Genomic DNA, 23,164 nt, shown 5'->3' with positions numbered 1-23,164 from the left:
GCAGGAAGGCCTGAATGGAATGAGCAGGCTTTGATCCTGCAGCCAGTCAGTTGATGCAGTTCCCTACATGCAGTGCTGGGATTCATCCCAGCACAGTGGATGATAGGGTAGAGTGGGATGTTCAGCTACTTGGAGACAGTAAGGTTTTGTGTGTTTTTAATTTTAATATCTATGTCTTCTATTTTAATATCTCTGCTTTTCTTCTACTCCCTGAGCATAAAGGAACTGGTAGGCAAGAGTTGGAAAATTTAAATAAGTCACAGGTTGTATGTGCTCTGCATAATCCCCACCAGAGAGCCCCAAACTGCAGTAACTTCCTAGAGAACTTGGGCTGTGAGTTAGTGGCGTAGGAGCTCCATTAGCAAGGTGCCCCACATTTTCTCCTTCTGCTGATTTCAGAGAAGGTGCTCATCCTTTTATAACTGTAAGTATTTAGCAAGGGATTCCCTTAAAATCTTTGTTTGTATCTGCTGAGACATTGCTAAGCAAAGCTTGCAACTGCACAAAGTATTTGCAGTGTAAATTTTTGTTCTGCAGGGAATGCTCTAGTCCTGTCACAGTTGGTGTGTAAAATTGTGGTGGTATTGCTGAGCTACTTTAGTCTCCCTATTGCTGTTTATTGGATCTAGGTGTGTTCCTCGAGTAATTAATGTTATTATATTATATATGGGTGTTTGTAGGGTTTTTTTTCCTGTGGTCTCTTTGTAGTTTTGTGTTTCCTGGCTCTGGATAAACAGTTTGCTCCCTTCTACCCCTTGCTCAGCTCTTGTTCTTGTCAGATGGACAAGAAAAAAGGTCGTGCATAGGTGGAAGGTGAGGCTAGAACTGAAGACAGTTGAAGATAAACGCTTTGCTTAAAGAGATCAATCCTGCACGGGGACATTTCAGTTTGTAATCAAAGTATTATGCAGAAATGAACTTTGAAAGCTGGTTAGGATGTCTGGGATAATACAGGATATAAAGGTAAAATAGACAGTACAGAATTGTAATATGGATTTGTAATGGGAGGGAGAAAGAAAATATTTTGTCTTTCATTTTTTCTAAGATTTTATGTCAGATTTGAAAATATAGTCATAACAATACCATAGATAGGAATAATAAGATTGCTCTACAAGAAACACAAGACTACTGGTAATTTTAAACTTGCTAGATTTAACTAGAAGAAATGAGTGCTTTCCAGAAAAAGCCTCTGAAAAGAGGCAGAATTTAAGGCATGCCTTAGGGTATGGGGACTTCAGGCCCTTAAAAGAATCCCAGCAATTACCTAACCTGCCAACTTTCCAACAAGATAAATGGAAGCACTGTAGCTTGAAGGTGCCTTGGTTTGAATGAGATGCAGTAAGTAAGGTCTCTCTGTTCTTTACAGGCATCATAGATCTGATACTACTTATAAAAGAAGAATAGACTTGGTGCCCTGCTGACTAAATTGTCCTCTAGAGGAGTATTAGTTACAGAGCTTCTTTGTTAACTAGGCTGTATGCTTAAACCTCTGTGAATTTCTCCTATTAGCAGGCTTCCTAATGGCTTTACATGTAGATATGCTAAGTAATTGCAAGTGTATCCATGTAATTGACATATACAATGTGTATGTGTATACTGTTTTATGTATAAATAAATGTTTGTGATGTGAAATTTGCACAACTTCACTACGGTTCTGTTAAAACGAGGCAAAAGAAAGCATTAAAATGCCGATAATAGAGCAGAAGTCAACTTTCCGTTCTCCTTTCTGTCCAGGTGCTTCACATAAAGTCTTTCTTCTCCTTCTCTTTAATTTCCCAATTAGCTTCTTTATTTAAGAGAGGTGATTCTAAAGCCTCTGTATGCTGCAAGTTTCCCGGTTGCTTGCTTGCTCAGGTTCTCTACATTAGAAAACTAGGAAAGGCCTTGAAGTGTGTGTTAACAGAAAAGAAAAACAATAAAATCAAAACACACAACCCATATCCCCCCAAACAAATTAAAAAACCCAAACCACCCTGTACAAAACAGCTGATATTTTAGCCCACTTGAAGACAATGTAGGAGATTGCGTTGCACAGCCCAGACTTCTAGATAGGTAACAATCTTCTGTGCCATCCTGAGATCAACCTCTTTCTCCATTCTCTTCATGTGTCTGATGAGTGAACATTATTATTGCATCTTGAGCAGATACACTGATTGTAAAGTTCCCCATTCCTGGGAGAAAATCCCACCTGGCGCGTGCAAAGCCCTGTGGGTGTGCTGTGCCTGCCAGGCTGCTCCCTCCCTCAGCCTGCACTGCTTCAGGGTGGTGGCATGGCTTGGCAATTTAAATAGGCTGGTGTCTTGCAAGTTTTCTCTTCCTTTTCCACCTTGGTGAAGGAGTTTCATCAGGTGAGTGAAGTTGTTCCTGGAAAGCAGGCACTCAGGAAGATGCCTGGGACTCACCAGTTGTTCTGCTCTTGTGGAAGTCTGGAGAAATCTCTGTGACCTGACAGGAAAAGTGAACTTCAGTTCCATCCTGAAGTTTTGCCTTAGCCTGTGAACAGCAGATAATTTCATCAAGGACTGTGCTAATTTTTTTCATGGCTTTTCCATTATCCTGGCAAATTTGTTTTTTTCAAGTACTTTGGTTTGCCAACACAAATGAAAGCTTTACTCCACACACCCTTTTAAAACCTTTGTTATTCTAAACATAAACCTATGTGCTTTCTATATCTTCTGTCAGTTGTGTGCCTATCTGTTTTTAGACAGAATTTATGTTCCTTTAGAATAGGCTCTATTCTGCAACATTCAGTTTTCAGAGGTTTTTTATATGCTTTTCAGCAGCATTTGTTTTATCAGCACTTCCTGCAGCATTTGTTACACATGACGACAGCAGCGATTTGATTCCATTTAGAAAAACACCATATTATGTATGGAAAAGCAGTAATTGCTTACCTGTTTGCCAAATACATTCTACTGTGAAAAATAGCTACTGTTGCTCTATGCAGTACCAAGCACTGTTATTTCTTGTTTACATTTTCTGCAGTTGATAGTTCCAAAAAACCCCAATGAAAATAGTTTATTGCCCACTTCATAATTAAATTTCCATTTTACGGGTTTGGAAGTCTACTCTTGAGTGAATGCAGCATCTACACATAGACTGAAATTTTGGCCTTAATTTTTGCTTTTCATGTGCCTCATGGCATACATGTACAGTTTCATGCTTGTCAGAAAAAGCAAAATTTAACTGTGGTGAGAGTTGTTCTGGAAGTATTTGTGGGAACTCCTCTGAAATAAGGCCTGCAAGATGCCATGCAGAGAGCTGAGTTGGGTGGTTTGTATTCCCTGCCCTTATGGACAAGGAGGAATAAAGGGTAGCATTGCACAAGGAGGAACAACAGGCAGCATTCTACAGCCTCTAGTGAGTGTTAGCAGTGCTTCAACTGTTACTCCTCCTCTTCCTGTGCCTTGGAGGCCTGACCATGTCCTGTCTGTTAGCGAACCTGCCTATGAGCCTCCCTTGCAATGGAGGCAGCCATCATTGGGCAGGGTTCTAACTCACACCGTGTGAGATCTGTCCCTGTTCTGTGACTTCTAAAAAACTTCATTTTTGTTACGAAAATCAGGCAGCACTAAGGCTCTGCTTCCTTTGCTCTTTGCTCAGGCAGAACCCAATTCTTTTTGTGCTATTTGGACAAGGGGTCGTGCTGTCTGTACTGCAACCACTTGTATGAGCCAAACCAATGAAGTCAGGATGAGTCAAAGTAATGCACCCTGTCATGCCAGTTATTTCAAGTCTCAGGGGTCATTTCATTACCTGATCTATATGTGAGGTAGATCCATGCCACTTTTTTGAGCTTTAATTTGCTAATAGAAATAGCAACAAAGTAACCTGTTCCTCATGACCTGCCAATAGCTACAGAAGCTTAGCAATATTGGCACCTTTTGGTTTGTATGAGGTTTTTCTGTGATGCTTGGGAATTAACATTTTTTCTGACAGTTGGGGAGCATGTGCTTGCTTTGTTACAGCATTCTTGATTTTTCATATCTGATCTTAAAATTATTTAAAACCCCTAATTACTCCCACACATTCAGAGACCAGTATAACTTCTGTGTTACAGCTAGAGGGAATATGTCCAGCAGTTCATAGTTAGAATTCAAATGTGCTGTGACCTACAGAGGAAATTTCTCATTGAAAATGCAGCAGTTATGAGCTGAAATGGAGTAACTGTTTAGCAGTGTATTCAGATGAAATTGAATCGAACCTGTGAGCTGTACATTGGTGTTTGGTGGAAATGGAGAAGCAGCAGAATACAATTCTTGTATTGCTCCTTGTTCCTTGGTGGCCAGCAGATCCAGTGCTGCTGCTGAGGGCAGGGCCTCTTCTCACTCCTTGTTGCAAGGCAAAGGACCTGAGAGGGAGTGTTACAGAGCTGTGTATTTTACACTCTTCTCTCATTGTAGGGGCTTAGAGTGAAGTGTATGAGCTGTGATTGTAATGGTAGCAAACCCCAAAATTAAATACTGTGTGAAAGTGAAACTGATGTATCATTTTCATTAGTTTTGGTATGCTCAGGCAGCATTTGTGGGATTAATTTTGAAAGCTTAATCCAGATGGAAAAGGTTAAATTCAATGCTGAATGAATTTGGTTCCAATTCATTTGTTGCCCTTGCTTGCTCTTTTTCTCAAAAGAATTAGAGATTAAGCAGAGAATTGTGCACACCGTCCTTGTTTTCTGACATAATTTAACTATGTGTTAAATGTTAAAGACAACCTCTCAGTTATCTGCTGCAATAAGTAAACAAATGAATCTATTGCCATGCCAGCTCTTGAGTCCTGTGGCCTGAGTATTCATGCAAGCACTTATGGTCATTTTTCCTTTTTGCTCAGGATTTATCAGGATCCATTGACGACTTGCCGACTGGAACTGAAGCAACCCTGAGCTCAGCTGTCAGCGCGTCAGGCTCCACGAGCAGCCAAGGGGAGCAGAGCAACCCTGCACAGTCTCCGTTTTCCCCTCATGCTTCTCCACATCTCTCTGGCATCCCTGGGGGCCCATCGCCTTCCCCTGTAGGCTCACCTGTTGGAAGCAACCAGTCAAGATCTGGTCCCATTTCTCCAGCGAGTATTCCAGGTAAGTTTGTTCTAGCAAACAAAATTAAACCAATTGATAGGTTTATTAAATACATAAATAAATACTCCCATATTCCAAACTAACTTATTTTCTGAGAATCCTGCATTTTCAGGGCCTTTTTCTGAAAAAAAAATGCATACTTAAAGCAAAAGTAAATTCAATCTAAACTTCAGCTACCAAGACTTCAGAAAGCTCAAAATTCTGAACTTGACTCCACATAAGTTTGATAAATGTCTTTATCGCCAACCAATGTGAATGTGAATACTTAATTGTAATTTTTGTATTTGCTTTGTGTATCATTTGTCACATACTTCTCTTGATTATTTACAGTCCTTCTTTTGTTCTAACTGTGTATTTTTGTTGGGTTTGGCTGTTGAGCTTGAATGGTGGTTACAGACCTGCAGGTTGAGGCAGAAATTTTCTAACTCTGTATTGTGGCAATGTGATCTTTGACATGAATACAGAATATTGTATGAGATATTTCTTAATATTTGCAAAAACTAGCAAGTTACTTGGGATTCAGCCCCATCAGTAGTAATTGGAATACCAGTGGCAGGATTGATGCTCGCTCTCTTGTGCAATTTAGAGTATGACACACAATCATGTATATTCAGAAATTTGTGGAAATCTGTTAAGATACCCAGAAGAAAAAAATGGCATACATTAATTTCAGTTCTTACCTTATCCCTACCCATCTGGCATGTTACTTATTCCAGAGGGTCAGGCAGCAATTTGTATTTAGTATTCCAGGTGAGTTTATTCTCTTTCTGACGCTCAAGTTTTTTATTATCTTCTGCCATTTTGAATACTAGGGGAATTCCTAGGAGTAGGAGAGTGCTGACATTACCCTGGGGATAACATCAGTTGCTGACAAAACTGCAAAATAATAAACATGGACCTCAGTTAAAAGAAACAAAAGCAGAGATGCCTTTTTGTTAGGTGATTTGAGTGTTGTTGTAAACCAAATGCTGGTTAAAATTCAGAGAGTAGAATGTGTTTTGGTATTTGATACAAAGGTATCTGTGTAAAATGTTCCTGCCTGTTTGTCTGCAGAGGTTAAACTAGATAAGCGGAGGGAAGTAAGCTCAGTGCACACAGGAATGCTTAGTACTAAATGTGGCCTGCGCATGTTGAGCCCTGATGCTGTGCATGCCCTGCAGTTATTTCATACCTCTACAGCCATTCTGACTGGCAGCACATGCTCAGATGGAGCAGGAATTGTGGGGACAGCATTATATGCAGTGTGGTAGCTTTGTATTTCCAAGGTGGTTCGCATTGTTTTTGGTGTAGAAATCCACCTCTGTTGTTGAGTGAAGCCAGATAGTCCACCTGGCTGGAAAGGTAACATTTTTCCACAGTCAGATTCAGGTGAGTAAATTGATTGGCATTTTAGCAGCTTGGTTGCTGAATGGGGAAAAAAACATTGTGACGCTGAAAATAGCTTTATTGTAGCCATGATATGTAAGGATGAGCATAAGTGTGTAGGGGAGAGTAATAACTTTTATGAAACCACCTAATCCCCATGGGGTAAAAATAGAAGGTATATGGGCTCAGAGGTCAGGGTCAGAGTCAGAGTCACTTTATCGTTTCAGATGAGCCCCAAAAGCTCATTTTGTAACTCACCTAGTGAAAAGCATTGTCTCTACATACAAACTGTGCCACCATTTTGCACGGTGGTTTTCTGGTCTGCTGCAGTAACACAAAAGCAATTCTTTCTCAGGAACGATTTTTATGAATGGTGCTAAATCAAAATCACCCTGCACTGTTTCCCTGTCATAGACAAGCTTCTGGTCTCTGCAGCTCTTGCTAAAGGTGAACTCCCAGACGTGAGCTAAGGCAGCGCTCTCCAGAGGGCAGCCGGGCAGCTGCGGTACCATCGCGGCTGCTGCTGCTGCTGCTGCTGCTGCTGTTTCTCGAGCTGCAAAGAGAGAAGCAAGGCTGCTGTTTAAAGGCCTGTGGTAGAGGAATGCTGCTGGGTGCTGGGGCTTTCAAGCCGTATGAATTAGACTGTGCTTTCACCTAAGTGTTTTCACACCATTGTTCTTCATTACAAGGACTCTGGTAGCTTTTATCATCAGCTGCATTCATGAGACCCTAAGAAAAAGTATCACAGAGCTTGTTTGCATTTCTGTGGCTGTTTGCAGCAGTCAGGTTGTAGACATTTTTAAACATAGATTGTGTAGTACAGCACCTTGCCTTTAGTAATTTTGTTCTCTGCTATTTTCTTCTCCGTTCTCACCCTACCCTTGTTTGTTCTGACCTCATTCCTCTCCTATTACCTCCTGCGATGTTGTGCCACAGTTTCTCAATGTGACATAGATTGGCTCTTTCAATCATTCTCTCTCCAGCAAGTCATTGTAAAATGAGCAGCTGTTGTGTTGCTGATAGCTATAGCTAGGGAAAGCCAAAATGTTGCAGGGGGTTCTTGGTGGGAAGACCGTTAAAATAAAGGTGTTGCTTTCCCAGGGTTTACTGGAAGAGAAGCGTCCTTTTCCCAATGGCTCCTTCCTTGCAACAAAATTGAAAACTAATTTAACATCAAAAGGGCAGACAAACAAACAGCCCCCTATTAAGCCTCCCAAATGGCTGATTCTCTTCCACTGCCTGTTTAAGCTGTCTCCGCACCCCTCTGCAATCCTGCCACCCTGCATTGCTTTCTGCTGCACACCACAAATTTCACAGGAACAGCCTGGCACAGGCAGCACTGACATTGGCACGTCCCTAGCTCAGTGGGCATTTCCTTCCTGTGCTCTCTGAAATACTGGATGGATATTTTGTGTGGTAAGTGGCACATGCATATAGAGCCTTTGTTTCCATTCACATTACCAGAATAGACCAGGGAGATTAACTCCTAAGAGCAGAAAAAGCAATTCTGATGGATTTTTTTCAGAAAGGTAGTTTTTTCTCAAAATCAGACGACGTCTTGTTCAGATGTATGTTCATTACTGGGATGAAATACTACTTGTCTATGATTTCTACTGATTCAATATGACATTAAGATTTCCTATTAAGTAGATCATTATTCTGTTTTGCCAGAAATCCTGATCTCTTTATTTTGTAGCCATCTTTATAATTAGGGTACATATTCTTCCAAAGAACGAGATGTGATGCCCCGCACTGCTTTGGGTCTTGAACTGTGCCTTATTCAACCCTAAACCATTAGTGGAAGCTGACGCAGCATATATCAAAATGCACTGCTGTTGCCAGAAGATTTAGTGGCTGTTAATTTCACTTTTTTCTTTTTTTTTCCCCCTTTCCCTCCTGCTCTAACAATTCCAGTTTACTAACAAAGCAAAAATGTAAATAAGCTAAGCTCCCCTTTCTCCCCCCCATCCCCAATTTTGATCTCACTGGCCAAAGGCTTTTGTCAGCTCTTTCTCCCTTGCGGTGTAAGCAGCAAATTTTTTTAATATTAAGAGTTCTGTGAAAGATTGCTGATAGGCCAGGAATCCCTTAACCCATGATGGACAAGCAGATTTTGTACAAGACTCTATTATTTTTAAACCCTACAGCAATTTTTATCTCTATAGAAGAGAAGGGTGTGCCATGCTAAAAATGAGTAGCAAACGCTGCCTTTAGAAATACATGATTTTTTTTCACATGGGTTGGTATTTTGACTTCACTTACATAGATCAGTATTTTGACTTGTGCTTTTAAGACATTCCATGTACTTTCTGAAGAAACAAGTTTATTTTCACTCTGTTAAGCTTCAACTACATTGTTGTTTTTATTACAATTGTTGTCTCCTTTCACTGAGGAACTTGGACACAGATGAATTTACAATTTTCGGAAAGAGATCCATTTGTGGATACTCTGGTTTAGGAGTATTATTGCCAGGCTTCTTAATTTTTGCTAACCAGTCAGTATCCTCCTCTGTTTAAAAATACCCAAAATTTTAATTGTGATAATTATGTGAATCAATAGATGTAATCCGTTCAGTGTTGAACTCTACTCTCTGCAAACCTGGAGATCTTTCACACCTAGCTGGCTTGAAATCCAGGATCCATCAGAATTACAGCATTACAGCCAGCACTCCAGGCAAAAAAGAGGAGCAAGAGGGAAATGGGATACCCAGATGGAACAGTAACAGGACATCTTGTCTTGGTGTGCTTAGTGTGTGTTAGTCAGTGTGTGTGACTAAAATGCTGCGAGAAGAGAAACATGAGGAGCAGTTTATCATAGTCCAAAGGGACATTTTACTGCAAGAATCTGAATAGGAGTGATGATTTCTTTTATGCCTTATAAAAGAGAAGCCTACCTGTTGAACCAGTTTCCAGAAGATACTATAGTAAAACAATAGTTTTACTGTAGATCTTGTTTTTTAAAAGAATTTGGGAAAATATTTTCCTTGGGATTGAGCTATTCTACATACTTACCCTGTGAACCACCACGATTTTGTATATTATATGACGTGCACCTCTTTTAAATATTTTTGAGGGAGAGAAGACTACCATCTGAAAGTGACACTGGTTAATGTCTTTGTGGGTGATACGGACAGTGGGATCAAACACACCCCAGCGAGTTTGCCGATGGCACAAAGCTGTGCAGGGCAGCTGACACACAGAGGGAGGGGATGGCATCCAGAGGGACCTGGGCAGGCTTCAGAGGTGGGACTGTGGGAGCCTCATGAAGTTCAGCAAGGCCCAGTAGAAGGTCAGCACCTGGGTCAGGGCAATCCCAACAGATACAGACTGGGCAGAGAATGGATTGAGAGCAGCCCTGAGAAGGACTTGGGGGTGTTTGAGGAGGAGAAGCTCAGCAAGACTCAGCAATGTGCACTTGCAGCCCAGAGAGGCAACCTTTAGCATCAAAACCAGTGCGGCCAGCAGGGTGAGGGAGGGGATTCTGCCCCTCTGCTCTGCTCTGCTCTGCTCTGCTCTGCTCTGCTCTGCTCTGCTCTGGTGAGACCCCACCTGAAGTTCTGCATCCAGCTCTGGGGTTCCCAACACAAGCAGAACCTAAGTTGGAGCAGATCCAGGGGCCACAAAGGTGGTGAGAGAGCTGGAGCACCTCTTCTGGAAGACAGCTTGAGAGAAATGAAGTTTTTTGGTTTTGTTTTTTTGACAAGGAGAAGGCTCCAGAGAGACTTTATGGCAGGCAGCCTTCCAGCACTTACAGGTGGCTTACAGGAAGGCTGGAGAGGAACTGTTTAACAGGACACGAGTAACAGGTCCAGGGGGAATGGCTTTGAACTGAAAGGAGGTTAATATTAGACATTGGGAAGAAGTTCTTCACTGTAAGAGTAGTGAGGCACTGGAACAGGTTGCCCAGAGAATCTGTCAATGCCCTATCCCTAGAAGTGTTCCAAGCCAGGTTGGATGAGGTTTTGAGCAACATGGTCTAGTGGAAGGTGTCCCTGCCCATAACAGGGGGGAGGAGAGTTGGAACCAGACAAACTTTAAGATCCCTTCCAACACAAACAAATGTATGAATCTATTAATTTGTAATACTATGCTTTTTGTTGAAGTTTCAAATACCCTAAAGAAATTGCAAAATAAGAGGGGATTATATCCTTGTAAAATGGATATGATCCCCCTGTCTAGAAAGATTATTTTAACACATCTATCAATGTTTCTCCCTTGGCTTCTCCGGAGGCAAAAATATTGCAACAGCTTGTTGCAAGGAAGATGCATGCTGTTCATTGGCATCCAGACCAGAAAAAAACCAAAACACAAAATGCCATTGACGTAGCTATGTTCTTAATCACTTCTAGTGCACAAAACATCTAATCAGCAGTTTTGCAAATCTAGCATGCTTATAAATGAAATATGTGAATGTTTCATGTAGTAGTTTAAAAGCCTTTCTTTTGAATGGTTTGTACAACATTTAGAGTGTTTCTGTCTTTCAGAGGATGAAAAAATAAGCAAATTGTAAAGCGCTCTAGCTCAAGGCATTGCTTCTAGCACAGGGAGCATCCAGCCTGTGATACCTATTAGAATTCAGTCCAGGTCACAACTGATGAATAATCTGTTGTCTCAAGGCTTCATGAAATAACTAAATAGTCTCAATCAGGTTTTGTGAGAAAACACTATGCAGCAAAAGGCACTATAAAAACTCCTGTCATACTTGCAACGTTGCCAGAGATCAGGGAGGTGTCCTTCTCTGCAGAGGTGGTCTTTCCAGAACAGGTGCAGGAGATGAAAAGAGACAGAGACATGCTGTTCAAGTTCCTCCTGTTCAGTTTTCATGATGACAGAGGGTTTCATTTTCCACAGGCATCAACCTGCTGGTTTTTATTGGCCCAAAGTTAAGTATCAGATAGAAAAACAGTAAATCCCCCCAAAAAGGCATGCCCTGGGTGGTTACTTTTTATGGGTAGTTTATGGGGTTTAGTTTTAAGTGGTTTCACTTGCTTAATATCTGGTGGGTCAGTGCTTATAATTCTCAGTCACACATTGCAGTTTTAGTGTTTAATTGCTGTCTTAAGCCAGTGCCAAACATTTCTGCCCTATGGACTGAACACCCTGAAGGATCCGGCGCTGAGAGTTGTCCACCACCCTCCCCCAGATGGCCAGATCAGTGGTGTTCACATCCCCATATCTGTGCTCTGCCCCATATCAGGTTTGTCCTCTTTGCTGATTCCTGCCAGGCCTGCTTCCACCATCCTGGCAATGGCTGAGCAGCCCCCATGGCGGGGCATCTGCTGCTGTGGACACTGTGGCAGCACATGTACACAGGCCACTTCTTGTAGCTCTCTGAGTCACTGGTAGCACCCTGCTGGTACAAATCCATCTAGAGTACGAAGGCTGTTGAAATCCAATTAACATATTTGCATAATTATGCATGTGCTCTGCTTCACGTAACAAAATTCAAATATACTTAACCACAGTGGCCAAGATTTGACAGGTATGTTTGTTGTTAGTTTTAGCTGCATGTTCTAAGGCCATCCTTGGACAGCTACTGTTTACATTTGATCATTAACCTATGCATTTCTTTATAACTTTTTTTTCTCAACCCACTTATATTTTTGTCAAGAAATTTAAAGTGGTGTGTGTTTGGTTTTGAATGTTTGGGGGTTTTTACTCTGTCATTATTTGGCTACACAAACGTAGATTGTCTCTCTTTATTGGTGTTGGCAAATAGGGCATTAATTTGTGTTTTATCATAAAATAAAAGGTTGTCTCTCACTCCCTTGTCCCTTGCAATACTAAGCAGTGATTAATGAGCAAATGGGAAAAGTCTCTCACATCTCCATCAGTGTGTTTTTGTTGTTGTTGACAGATGGTTGTTATACCTAGATAAAATAGAGAATAAATGTCATAAGGTATTTGGTTTCTGTGATGGGATAGGCTGCTGCAGTTTTCACTTTTTCAGTGAACTATGTATCACTGCCGTGAGAGATATTTAAAGTGGCCTTCATGCTTCATAGTTAGTGTCAGTCTTGACTAGACAGATACGTGGTGTGTCCCTCCTTCGTAGAAGGAGTCTGTGCAATTGCAAATATGGCTTGAATTAATTCTGTGTCTCAAAAGAAGAACATTTTCACTACCTCCAGATAATAATTTTTTTAAAAATTAATGAAAAACGAGATATCCTTTCTCCTCCTTAGAGACAAAATTCATGTGACTGGAACTGCGACTTGAAAGATTTGAGCAGCCCTTTGGCAGCATCGCTCTGTAGATAGATGCAGAAGTCAAATTGCAAAGTGGGTTTTTAGAAAGCAAACACAAAAGAACAATTCACTCTGTCGGCAAGCTTTTCTGTTTTTTCCCCATTTTCAGATAACAGTGGACTCAAATTATTGTGATGTGTTGATTGATTACAGCCGTTACGTTTCTTAGTAATCAGTTTCATCACTTATTCTCAATTCACGCTTGCACCTTTGATTTCTCTTCCACAACAGGGTGATGTGGGTTGTCGTTGACTAATGAAGAACAGAATTGGTTTCGGCGTGAGACAAACGGAATGCCGACACCAATCCCAAAATGCATTAATCTTTAATAATCCACATCTGCATGTTTATAAATGATATAACCAGGAGTTGCTAATGTTAACACTCCCCCTTCCAAACAGAAGCCAACATAGGAGTTGGTGTTTGCAAACTGCATGAGAGGCACGTGGCCGCACGTGGTGCGTGTGACCTTGCGGAGGGAGCTCGCCAGATGAAAGTTCTCGGTTGATTAAAAATACATGAAGAATTGCTTCGCTTCCGCACCGGTCTTTGGAGCTTATCGTTGTCGGGCAAGATGAAATATGGCATGATAGATCTTGTCTTCTAGGGAGATCAGACCCACCAAATGGGTTTTGGAAGCAGGTTTGCCTCAAGGTGCTTTTATCCTTTATGCAGTCAACTTGCCCTTTTCTCCCTCATCCCTGAGAATTGCTGAGATGAGGGCTGTGTAATATGCCATATAACACAATAAGAAAAACTAGATTAGCTGAGGGTTTGTTCCTTTTGAGGGTAGTATTAGTGAGAGCACATACATTTTGCTACTAAAATGCTCTTTAATCAGAGACACTGATCTAGCATGAGGAGTAGCAGGCAGGACTAGGTAAATAGTTCATTGCCACGTAGCGCTGCTCAAATTTCCCTGCTTGCTAGACTTGAGAGAGCTGGGAGGAGCAGGGAGAACTCAAACTCCATCGCTAATGGTCTTCCAAGTTAATGCTGCCTGATTCTGAGAAATTCTTAAACTTACGTGGATCAAGGGAAAAGAAATATGGATAAGAAACAGCAATTTCACATTGCATTCACCCTTTGTTTTATATCTTGCATGTTTTTACACTGCAGATATTATAAACAGTTGATCTGTGGTTCGGTTAAAATTTGGCAATGTTGAAGTTAGGAGTTAAGATTTTTATTAGGTGGTAAATTTTAGAAATGTATGTCTGCTACATCTGTTGTGCTTCTCAGGCTCTTGAATGCAGGTGACACAATAAGGAGCAGCTTAGAGAAAAAAATCTCCTCCTGGTTATAAATACAGTCTAGAGAATGAGCACTGATAATGAAAAATTCTTCCTTTTGGAACTTGGTTTAAATCCCTAAATAGAATTCTGAGGTTTTAAGTTTCAGGTGTGTGGCAGGGTAGGTTTCATTTCTGGAAGGAAGAAATGAGCCAAAAAAGAAATACTACCCTCTCCTTTGTTAGGAGCTTTTAGATATTTAGCACTTGCATCAATTGCAGCTTTATATTCAGTTTAATTGACATTTTATAGAAAATTTGAGAATGGTTTTCCTCTAGCTGAAGTATATGCTTTTTGCATTACACGTAATTACTACAAACATGGAGTGATGTGTCCTAAGTAATTACAGATTACTAAATCCATACAACCCTTTACAGTCTTCTACTTCAGTTCAAATGCAAGCAAAACTACCATTTTTATGGAAGGATTAAAAGGACAGAATGAAAAAACACAGTATGCCTACCGGGTCTGAATCATTCTCTAAAGAACATAGGCACTTTTTAAAAAAATTTAAGAAAATATAATTTTCAAAATTGAAAAGCAATTCAGAGGCCCTGTAGAGGCGTGAGAGAAAATGCTGGCAAGCTGTGGCTGCAGCCTCTCCCAACCCCTCTCATCCCAATTCACACCATCCCTTTGGAGGGACGCAGCAGCAGAGTGCAAAACATGTGGAGGGGTGGTTAAAGGAGACTTTAGAGGGGGGAAAAAAAGAAATTAAATCAGTGGCTGAGCTTTGAAGAGGTCTGTCTAGTGCAGAGCAGCGAGCGAGTGGGGAAGAAAGGAGCAAGCACCTCATCTAATCTTTCTTCTGGGGACCCAGGTGGACAAATTGGCAACCCTGTTCACAGCCTCCCTCCCAGCCCCCTTTGTAGCGTAAGAACTGCTAATCGGATCCATGCTGCTGCAACTGTGGTTAGTTATTAACAGAATAAAAGCAGATTTCTTCAAAAGAATGGGTTGGGGAAAACGGCTCTACAAAATTGCAAGGTTGTTAGAATCTTAAATGCACAGCAGTCGGTTTTTCCCTATTCTGAATTAGGCGATGAATACGGCCTTTCATCTGTCACTGTGCCCATTTCTTCAGAAGGCAGCCAAACATTAGGCTTCTCAAACAAAAAAAAAAAATTGTTTGAAAGAGGAAAAATATTGGGGAACAGGAAGAATAGGAAAATGAGAAGGAGAAATCAGGTTTTGTTTTTATTAATTTGGCCTGGTGAGAGAAATATGAGCTTGCCTGCTCTATTCAGTTCCTGCATGCCAGGCACTGTGAGCCACCGTTTGTGAATGTGGGGATTAGAAAAGCTTTAGCTGGTTGCTATCCTGGGCTGCACCATTCTGGACTGGCCTCCAGCAGAAATATCCTTGGCTGGAAACTCTCCCAAGCTTAATGGAAATAATGCATTAAATGGATGCAGAGTTAGGCAGCGGTGAAAGCAGAAAGAATTTGATTCCCCCAAATGAAACTTTTCATAACTGCAAAGTGAAATTACAGGTTTGGGGTAGGTGTTACTGAAGATAGAGAAGCAGATTCTTAGATTTAGACTGACTTATGCCCTCACTTATACAAGTAATTAAATGATGCATCCTTAATATTGAGGAGCTCTACTGCGTTCCTGGTTTGCAGCAGAATTTTGGAATTTGTTGGAAAGGAATAGTCCTCGGGCAGACAGGGGCTTGCTGTGACCCACTGGAAAGCCACTCAGTATTTGGGTGAGTCCCATGCTTCTGAACATTCCAATTGACAGCTTGTTTTGGGCTTATTTCCAAAATCTCAGGAGAAAGTGCTTTACTTCAGTCCAAACACAGAGATGACGTCTGGATGGGGCAGATGAAACAGACCTGCTTGGCAGTGTCAGCTGCTGCTCTCCCTTCCCCTCCAGAGCAAAAAGAGCTTTGGCTTTGGAGGGCAGTATATTTTCTTTCCTGCCCCTTGCCACCAAGACCATTGTCAGTTCAGGCAGTAATAACAATTATTTCACTTCATACTCCTGAGTATTTGTTGCAGTCTTTATACCTTACTCAGAGGTTCCACAATCTGGGAATAAATCCTGGATGTCTAATTTGACAGACCCCAGTTTCAGCTACTTAATTCTTTTTTTTTTTTTTTTTGAAGTCCATAATATAATGAATTATTCTGTCGTAAGGGTGACATTTGGATGGTGTTCCATAAGTAGTACCCTTGGGACTACATGCTGAGTAACAAGGATGAAACAAAATATTGAGTAACTACCTCATCCCGTCAGTGTCAACTTTGCTTTGAATTAAATGTTATATCATGTGAAACAAGTAGCTTCTACTCATGAAATTAAGATGTTTATGCTTTTGCATTTGTGTGGAGAAAAATCAGAGCTGGGGTTCTCTAGGCCCCATGCTCATTGTTGCATTTTTAATGGAGACTTGAGAGCAATTTAGCACTGAAGTTACAGTGATTTCTTTGAAACTCACCCACAGTCCCATTCTTGATATGGTGAATGTGACATAGATAGGAAAAAGCAGGTGAGAGTGTAACTTTAAAATGTTGGTAGTCTGAGAATTTTACACTTTCATGAGAAGCAAAGTGGGAGGTTTTGCTTGTTGTTGATTTTACATGGGTTGTGATACTCACTGACCTATGTTAGGGAATCACGTGTGTTTAAAGCACAATACATTTGTTTTAAGATGTAATATGGATAACACTTTATGATATAGAGCATCCCTAAATCTGGCATAAGTTGATAAACTCCTTGTTTAGAACTTGTACAGAAGCTTGGTGTTGCTGCAATGGAACAAATCAGCTTCCTGCAGTCCCACCTTCAGTGAGCCTCTCAGTCAGCCAAAAGCATTCCAAGGCAGGAGGGTTCTGGGTTTGGTCCCAAGTTCCTGATTCAGGGTGGTGGAAATTGTCTTGGTAAGCAGGCTGCAGTGGATTACCAGCATTGTAAGGGGTTATCAGCTGCAGTGTGGTGCTGAGCAGAGCCAAAAGGCTTGGTCTGAGTGTGTTTGACTCCACATAGCCCCAGCACAGCCTCAGCTGCTGTATCTGAAAGGGTCCTCATGTCCCAAGCCTTTTAAAACATCTGCACTCAGATTACTGCCTAGATAGGAGGAAGGTTTTAATATTTTGCATGTCTTAATTTGAGAGGATATGCAGACAACCCTTGCTTTTTACAGGAACGAATAAGTAATTTTAAAAATACTGTTGATACAACGGGAAGCTTGGCTACAATGCATAAATTAAGGAAGAAAATAATCTTTATTCTTAAGGGGTCATAGGCTTTATAAGATGAAAGAGATAACACAAAACACATGACCAGTTTCACTTTATGCTACCCATAGAAAAATGTCTTTCCTTTGAGGTCATTTGCACCTCACTTCCAATTTCCTGAAAAGCTCATTTGAAACACTCCCATATAGAAGCCTACTTATGTTCTTTCATTTCTGATGTAGGGATCCAAGACCCAGAATGTCTCTTCTGGTCTATGAGCCTTTATTGTAACAGTGACTGTATGATGATTATCTTATTATTTTATCAGATTTCATCCTAATCACTAGATTTTCAGGACCTCGTTATTCCTAAAGCAAAGTTGTTTCATGTTCCAGTAATGGTTTGATTATCCTCCTAAACATCATCATGCTCTTTTTCCTCCCTGATATTTAGCCTCAAATATATTCTTAGAAAGAAGTCACAAAATTCCAGCTCTAGTTTTTGTCATACTAAATAATACTCACATTTTCAGCCTCCTGTCATTTCATGCTGGTAGCTGGTTCCCATTCCAGTTTGTATTAGGCTTTCTGGGTTTGTCTCTATGAAGACCCACCAGTAACACATCAGCAGTGATGTTGTGCTGTCTTACCTCTACTGTAAACAATCCTCCTAATTTATGCTAGTGATCAATTTGTTTCTTTGAGCACCACATGACATAGTTAGGTATAGCTGTTTGTAGGATATAACCATTTTAGGTCAACAGATATGGTCAGATTTTTCCTTCCTTTTTTCCTCCTATGTCTGGATAACCTACAGCTCTTCAGTTATACAGGCCTGGTTCTGATCTGTGTGTATAAATGTTTGCATTTTTAATACTCCAAGCCAAAAGGTCATCCCAAGGGTTTCTCAGGTAGTACTTTGATCGTCTTTTGTACTGACTAATATTACCTACTTTGTAATCAATCAATGTCATTAATACAGTCATAGCTCTCAATTCCTAAAATAGATTGGGAATTGTCCCAAAGACAACCCACAAGATCTGTAACTTCTGCCTTTCCTTCAGCCTAGTGTTCCATTTTCAACACAGGCTGTGATCAGTCCCCCACCCTCCAGTTCCTCATGCATCTTAAAATTCCTATGCTTATACCCCTCTTTCCCCCCTTAACTGGTTATTTTCCAGAGGGAACCTGTTATCCCCAAAGTGTTTTCTTGACTCAACTGTTCAGGCATAACTCTGTGAGGAATTGTCCAGCTGGTACAGGGCATCACAGCTGAGCATCCTCCAGTATCATTACAGTGATGGGAGCAGAGAGCCCTCAGCATCTTTCAAAACATTGTTGATGGACTGTTGGTGGACTGTAAGGACTCCTCCTCAGCAGAATATCAAAGGTCTGCTCTTGCTTGCTATGTTGACCCTAAGGAATTTACTTTTTACAGTTTAACTCCAAGGCTGTAGCCATAATGCAGTCTCTGTTTAGTACTTTTCTCAGTCCATCTTTGCCAAACATAGTACACAGTCTCTCGTGACTTCATTTGAAGTGAAGATTTTCAAAGTGAAAAAATTTATAAGCATTTGACATAATTTAAAAAATAGAAAACCCACTTACAAATATAGTATTATGCATTTTTAAATTCCCTTACCTCTTCAGATTACTTTTTCTTATTTTAAATAGCAGATACTATATTAGGTAGACTGCTGGTTTCAGTAGTTTTAACAACTAATTTTACTAGATAGATATATAAATTTGTATAGCATTTTGCTCCTCTGTTAAGTATAGGGGAAAGAACTAGCATGGCAGTTTCTATCCTTTTAATATGCATTATTGCATTTTCTTTGCTTCTGCATAACAGTAGTATTGTGAAACATCTGTAGTATTCACTTTGCACACATTTTGGCCAGTGGAGTATCTCACCAATGTGGCAACAATGGTATACAGAAGATGGGAAAAGGTTTTCCCTGTTTAAACTTTCTTCTGTGTATCACTGGGTCAAAGGAGGCAGCAGTCTGTCAGTGAAAAAAAAAATACTGGATTTCTGGATAGCTGTAAAAGTTATGTTAAAAATGAAAAAAGGTTATTTTTCTTTTGTAGAAGTTTTCCTTCCCTAATAAAATAGAAAAGTCTGTTCATGTGTTATTTAAAGTGTCTTCCAAGAAACACAACGGCAATACTGGTTGAAAGGGAAAAGGATTACTATCATTTAAAGGAAAGAAACGGAAAATCTTTAAGGTCATTTCTTTTCATGACAAAGAAACTTAAAAAGCATGGCAGACAGGATCTTCAAAGGTTTTAAAGTCCTGTCATCAGCTCCCAATCAATAGGAGTTAGATACCCAAATTAAGAGTTCAGTTCAAGTCTTCAAAGGTATTTGGGTGCTTAACCTCCTTTTACCTTTCACATCACTTCTAAGAATAAAATGACAGCTTGATTGAAAACTCTCTGATGCAGGACCTTCATGTCCAGCACCTGGATAATCTGTAGCACCCACTGATAATCAGTGTAGTGGGTACTTCTCTTGGAAATTTGTTAATTGTGCAGAGTTGGTCATGTTTATGAAACCGTTTTTCTTTGTGAAACAAAAACTCTGCTTGACAGTTTGTTTAATAAGGGAAAAAAAACCAGAAGTACACTGAAAAAATAGCATAAATGTTTGCAGAGACTGACAATTCCAGTGAATCTGCAAAACTCCAGAGTCTGTATTGACTGAGGATGTGGATGAAATTGATTTCTTCATAAAAGTTGTTCAGGTACTGTTCTACACTTTGACTTCACTGGTCAGTGATTGAACATTTGCCTGGGTGGGATATGGCTCCAGCCAGATAACTGATGTTACTATCAATGTAAAAAAACAAGAAAACAAGACACCATCTATAATATACAAAATATCTTGCCTATAATAGATATTCTCTGCACTATAGCTTCTCTCAAAGTTGCCAAGCATCCACCCAAAGGAGGATCCTCTGAGAGCTATGTGGTGCAGTCAGAACCACCCCTGCTTTTTATTACTTTTTTTTTTTTAAGTGTTTGTAGAAATCTTAGATGGTTCACATCAACTTGAAATGCTCTCTCTGATAGCAGTGCCTGGGGCATACACAGTGGAAGTGGCAGTGCCCTGTGTTAACATGGAAATGCTGTTTGTTTACAGTCTTGAGTCACTGAATCCTTCCTGTCAAGCCGAAAGCTTTCATTATAATGCAGGCACTTACCATCCCCACAGCCTGCTCTTGAGTGACATCAAAACATAAGCTGGAATTTGTCATTATTATTGTCATATGCCTAAGAGTTCGTGAATGGGCTGTGGAACCCAAAGCCTTGGGCGCTGAGTGGCATGTTTGGTCTTTTGGAGGAACAATTCTGCCTCTGGTCCAGCATTTGCATCTCTGAGACAGTTGTCACAGCTGCTCCCGGTAATGTTGACTGTCATGTTTTTAGTGCAAAAGCACCTCATCTGAATAGCTAGGCAGTGGTTACACTCCACATTTCACAGATTTTCTCTTTGTTCTGTATCAATCTGGCCCTTCTTGAGAGTTGCTGCGGAGAGCCGGTGGCTTTGGGATGGGAAGTGGATGAGGCAGAGCAGGCACATTTGCTTTCCTGCGTTTGTGTCCCAGCCGGGGCCCTTGGTCGCTCTGAAGGGCAGCGCCCGCTGTCAGCCCGGCTCCCAGCGCCAGCACCACCCGCAGGATTCCTGCTCCTGCCACTGCACAGGGGCAGCTGCTGAGCAGGAGGAAATGAGTCTCAGCAGGCACAAATCTATTGCCTGTGTTTTTATTCTTTCCATTTCTTTCAAATGGAAAACAATCTGAACAGTTTCTGAGGATGAGGGGTATAAATCTGTCTGCTGCTATTTATACTGTGCTCGTCACTGCAAGTGTCTAAATGCTTAAAGTATATATTTGCTGCCTAACCTGAGGTGGTCTTCAAGCCACTTGGGCTGTCACGAGCAGGCATGTATAAGACCAAGAGCAAAGAGGAGTCCTAGGGTATGTCCAGGTCTCATTCTTCCTCCTGCTCGGGCTGGGGCAGGTTGATGCTTCAGCTTGGGGCTCCTGGGGCATTGGGAGGCTGGTGAGCTGGGCCTTTCTGCTTGACATGGTGTTGGATGGTGACCCAGAGGAGTGGCTTGCATCAGTGCAGCAAGCATCTGCCTTATTATCCTTTAACACTGAAAGGGAACATTTTGTGTTCCGAGTCTCACAGACAGCACTGGGAGTGTTCTGCTTGTTTGGGTGGGTAGACAGCAAGAACAAGGACATAAAAATGAATGTGTCTGTTCTGGCTAGTTATTTTAATAAATAACTTCCCCTTGTTTTTATTTGAATAATAAGATACCCCTTTTCTGTCTGATCTCTTTCTAACATTCACTTTCCCCATGCGTACCTACATGTTATTCTTTATTCCCATATTCTACATGGACATTCAAATAATATTAAAACCACTGATTCATTTAAATACTTTTTAAACTGTTGTTGTTAGTCATTTTTGTATTGACTGAATTTTTCATTGGTAATATTGTTGGCAGCAGTCCATGTCTGCCTGGCTGGAGGCCAGTTTAAGCTAGGCAGGATGAGCCCTATTGTTCAGCAGACTTGGATTTTGTTAAACTCCCTAACAGAAATATGTGTCAGGAGATTTGCAGCTATAAATTGGATCATGTTGGTGAGGTTGGGAACTCGCTCAGTGCGAAATTGAACATTTCGCCATGCCTGTTGCTAAATGTGTTTGTGCATGTTTCCTCCATGGGTTTCAAAAAATAAAAGAAAAAAATAAGAAAAACGTATGAAAAAAGCTAGACCTGTTGCGCTCTGTCTTTACCTTATACAGCTGGTACTTTCTTTGATGTTGAGTGGCTGAAAAATGCAGCAATGCTTGGTTTTGTGCACGGAAATGCTAAAAGCAAGTGTGTTTTCCCTTTTCTCTCTGTGTGTTACAGGCAGTCAGATGCCACCGCAGCCTCCTGGCAGCCAGTCAGAATCCAGCTCCCACCCTGCCTTGAGCCAGTCACCAATGCCACAGGACCGAGGTTTGTTAGGTGTTGGGGCTTTTTCAGTTGGTGCCAAATACAGCCTTCATTTTAAGTTGCACATTAGCAATGTGAGATTTCCTGGAATTTCTTTTCTTTTCCCAGGGAAAATAATGACAGTCTTCATTGTAAAAAGCTTGGGGGGTTTCTGTCTCCGGGGAAAGAGCAACTGAATAGCAGGTTTTACCAAACTATAATTGAAAATAAGGTTTTCTCAAAATATAGCGAATGCCCAGAGTATAAAGGCAGTTTCTGTAAATACTTGAGTCGTGTCCTGGAGAATACAGCTCTTCATTGTCTATATTAAAATTAAGATGTAGAGAAAGAGTGCTAACTAGGAGTAGTGTTGCTACTGTTCTTAAAATTGTGATGTCTAATATCTTTGCATGGACACAATAGTCCTCTAGCCAGTTCTAGGATAAAATATCTTTTAATATAAAGGGAAATCAAATATTTAGGTCAAATGGTTCAATCATTTGGAAATCTTGCCATGGAAAACCTTGCAGGCAAGAGCACTGTTCTAAAAGGGTGCTCCCTACCATGTGCTCACAAAAATAAGCAGAGCATTTTTAAGTTAAATTTACCTTTTATAAACTTTAAGGCCTTTTTCCTTTCAGCTCCTTTCTCCCTAGCTGATGGAATACAGTTGTCACAGCTTTGTTGCATGGCCATACGTGTGATCAACTGCTGTAAACCAGGCATCCTGTCCATGCAGTGGTTAACACGTGCCAGTGACAGGCTTGCAAAACAGACACATGATAACTGTGATAAACATGGAGTTATTTATGAAATGCCCCTCCTAAAATGTCTTGCTTCCAGAAATATCCCAAGTAGCACCATATGGGGATACCATAAATACTAGAAGTTTTCTCACAGTGAAACAAGTTGAACTCACAGAATGACAAATTTCTGGGATAGCATCCAGGAGGAGCTAAGAGGACTCACAAAGAAGAGCAGAGAGTCTTAATTTTTGCTATTTT

At 40.8% G+C, this 23,164-nt stretch overlaps 1 protein-coding gene across 2 annotated transcripts in view; it reads left to right on the top strand.

Moving 5' to 3' along the window:
• Window positions 1-23,164, top strand: part of ARID1B (AT-rich interaction domain 1B) — a 325,248-nt gene that overhangs the window by 220,770 nt on the left and 81,314 nt on the right. For both annotated transcript variants that reach the window (XM_058801602.1, XM_058801601.1), the window contains 2 exons: window positions 4,831-5,074; window positions 22,095-22,184. In XM_058801602.1, the coding sequence (XP_058657585.1) occupies window positions 4,831-5,074; window positions 22,095-22,184 (334 nt within the window). The remainder of the gene's footprint in view (window positions 1-4,830; window positions 5,075-22,094; window positions 22,185-23,164) is intronic.

Source organism: Ammospiza caudacuta, chromosome 3 (genome assembly GCF_027887145.1).
Source record: "Ammospiza caudacuta isolate bAmmCau1 chromosome 3, bAmmCau1.pri, whole genome shotgun sequence".
Classification (NCBI taxonomy): Eukaryota; Metazoa; Chordata; class Aves; order Passeriformes; family Passerellidae; genus Ammospiza; species Ammospiza caudacuta.
Note: the sequence above shows the minus strand (reverse complement) of the source record. Positions and strands in the feature narration are given on the sequence as shown.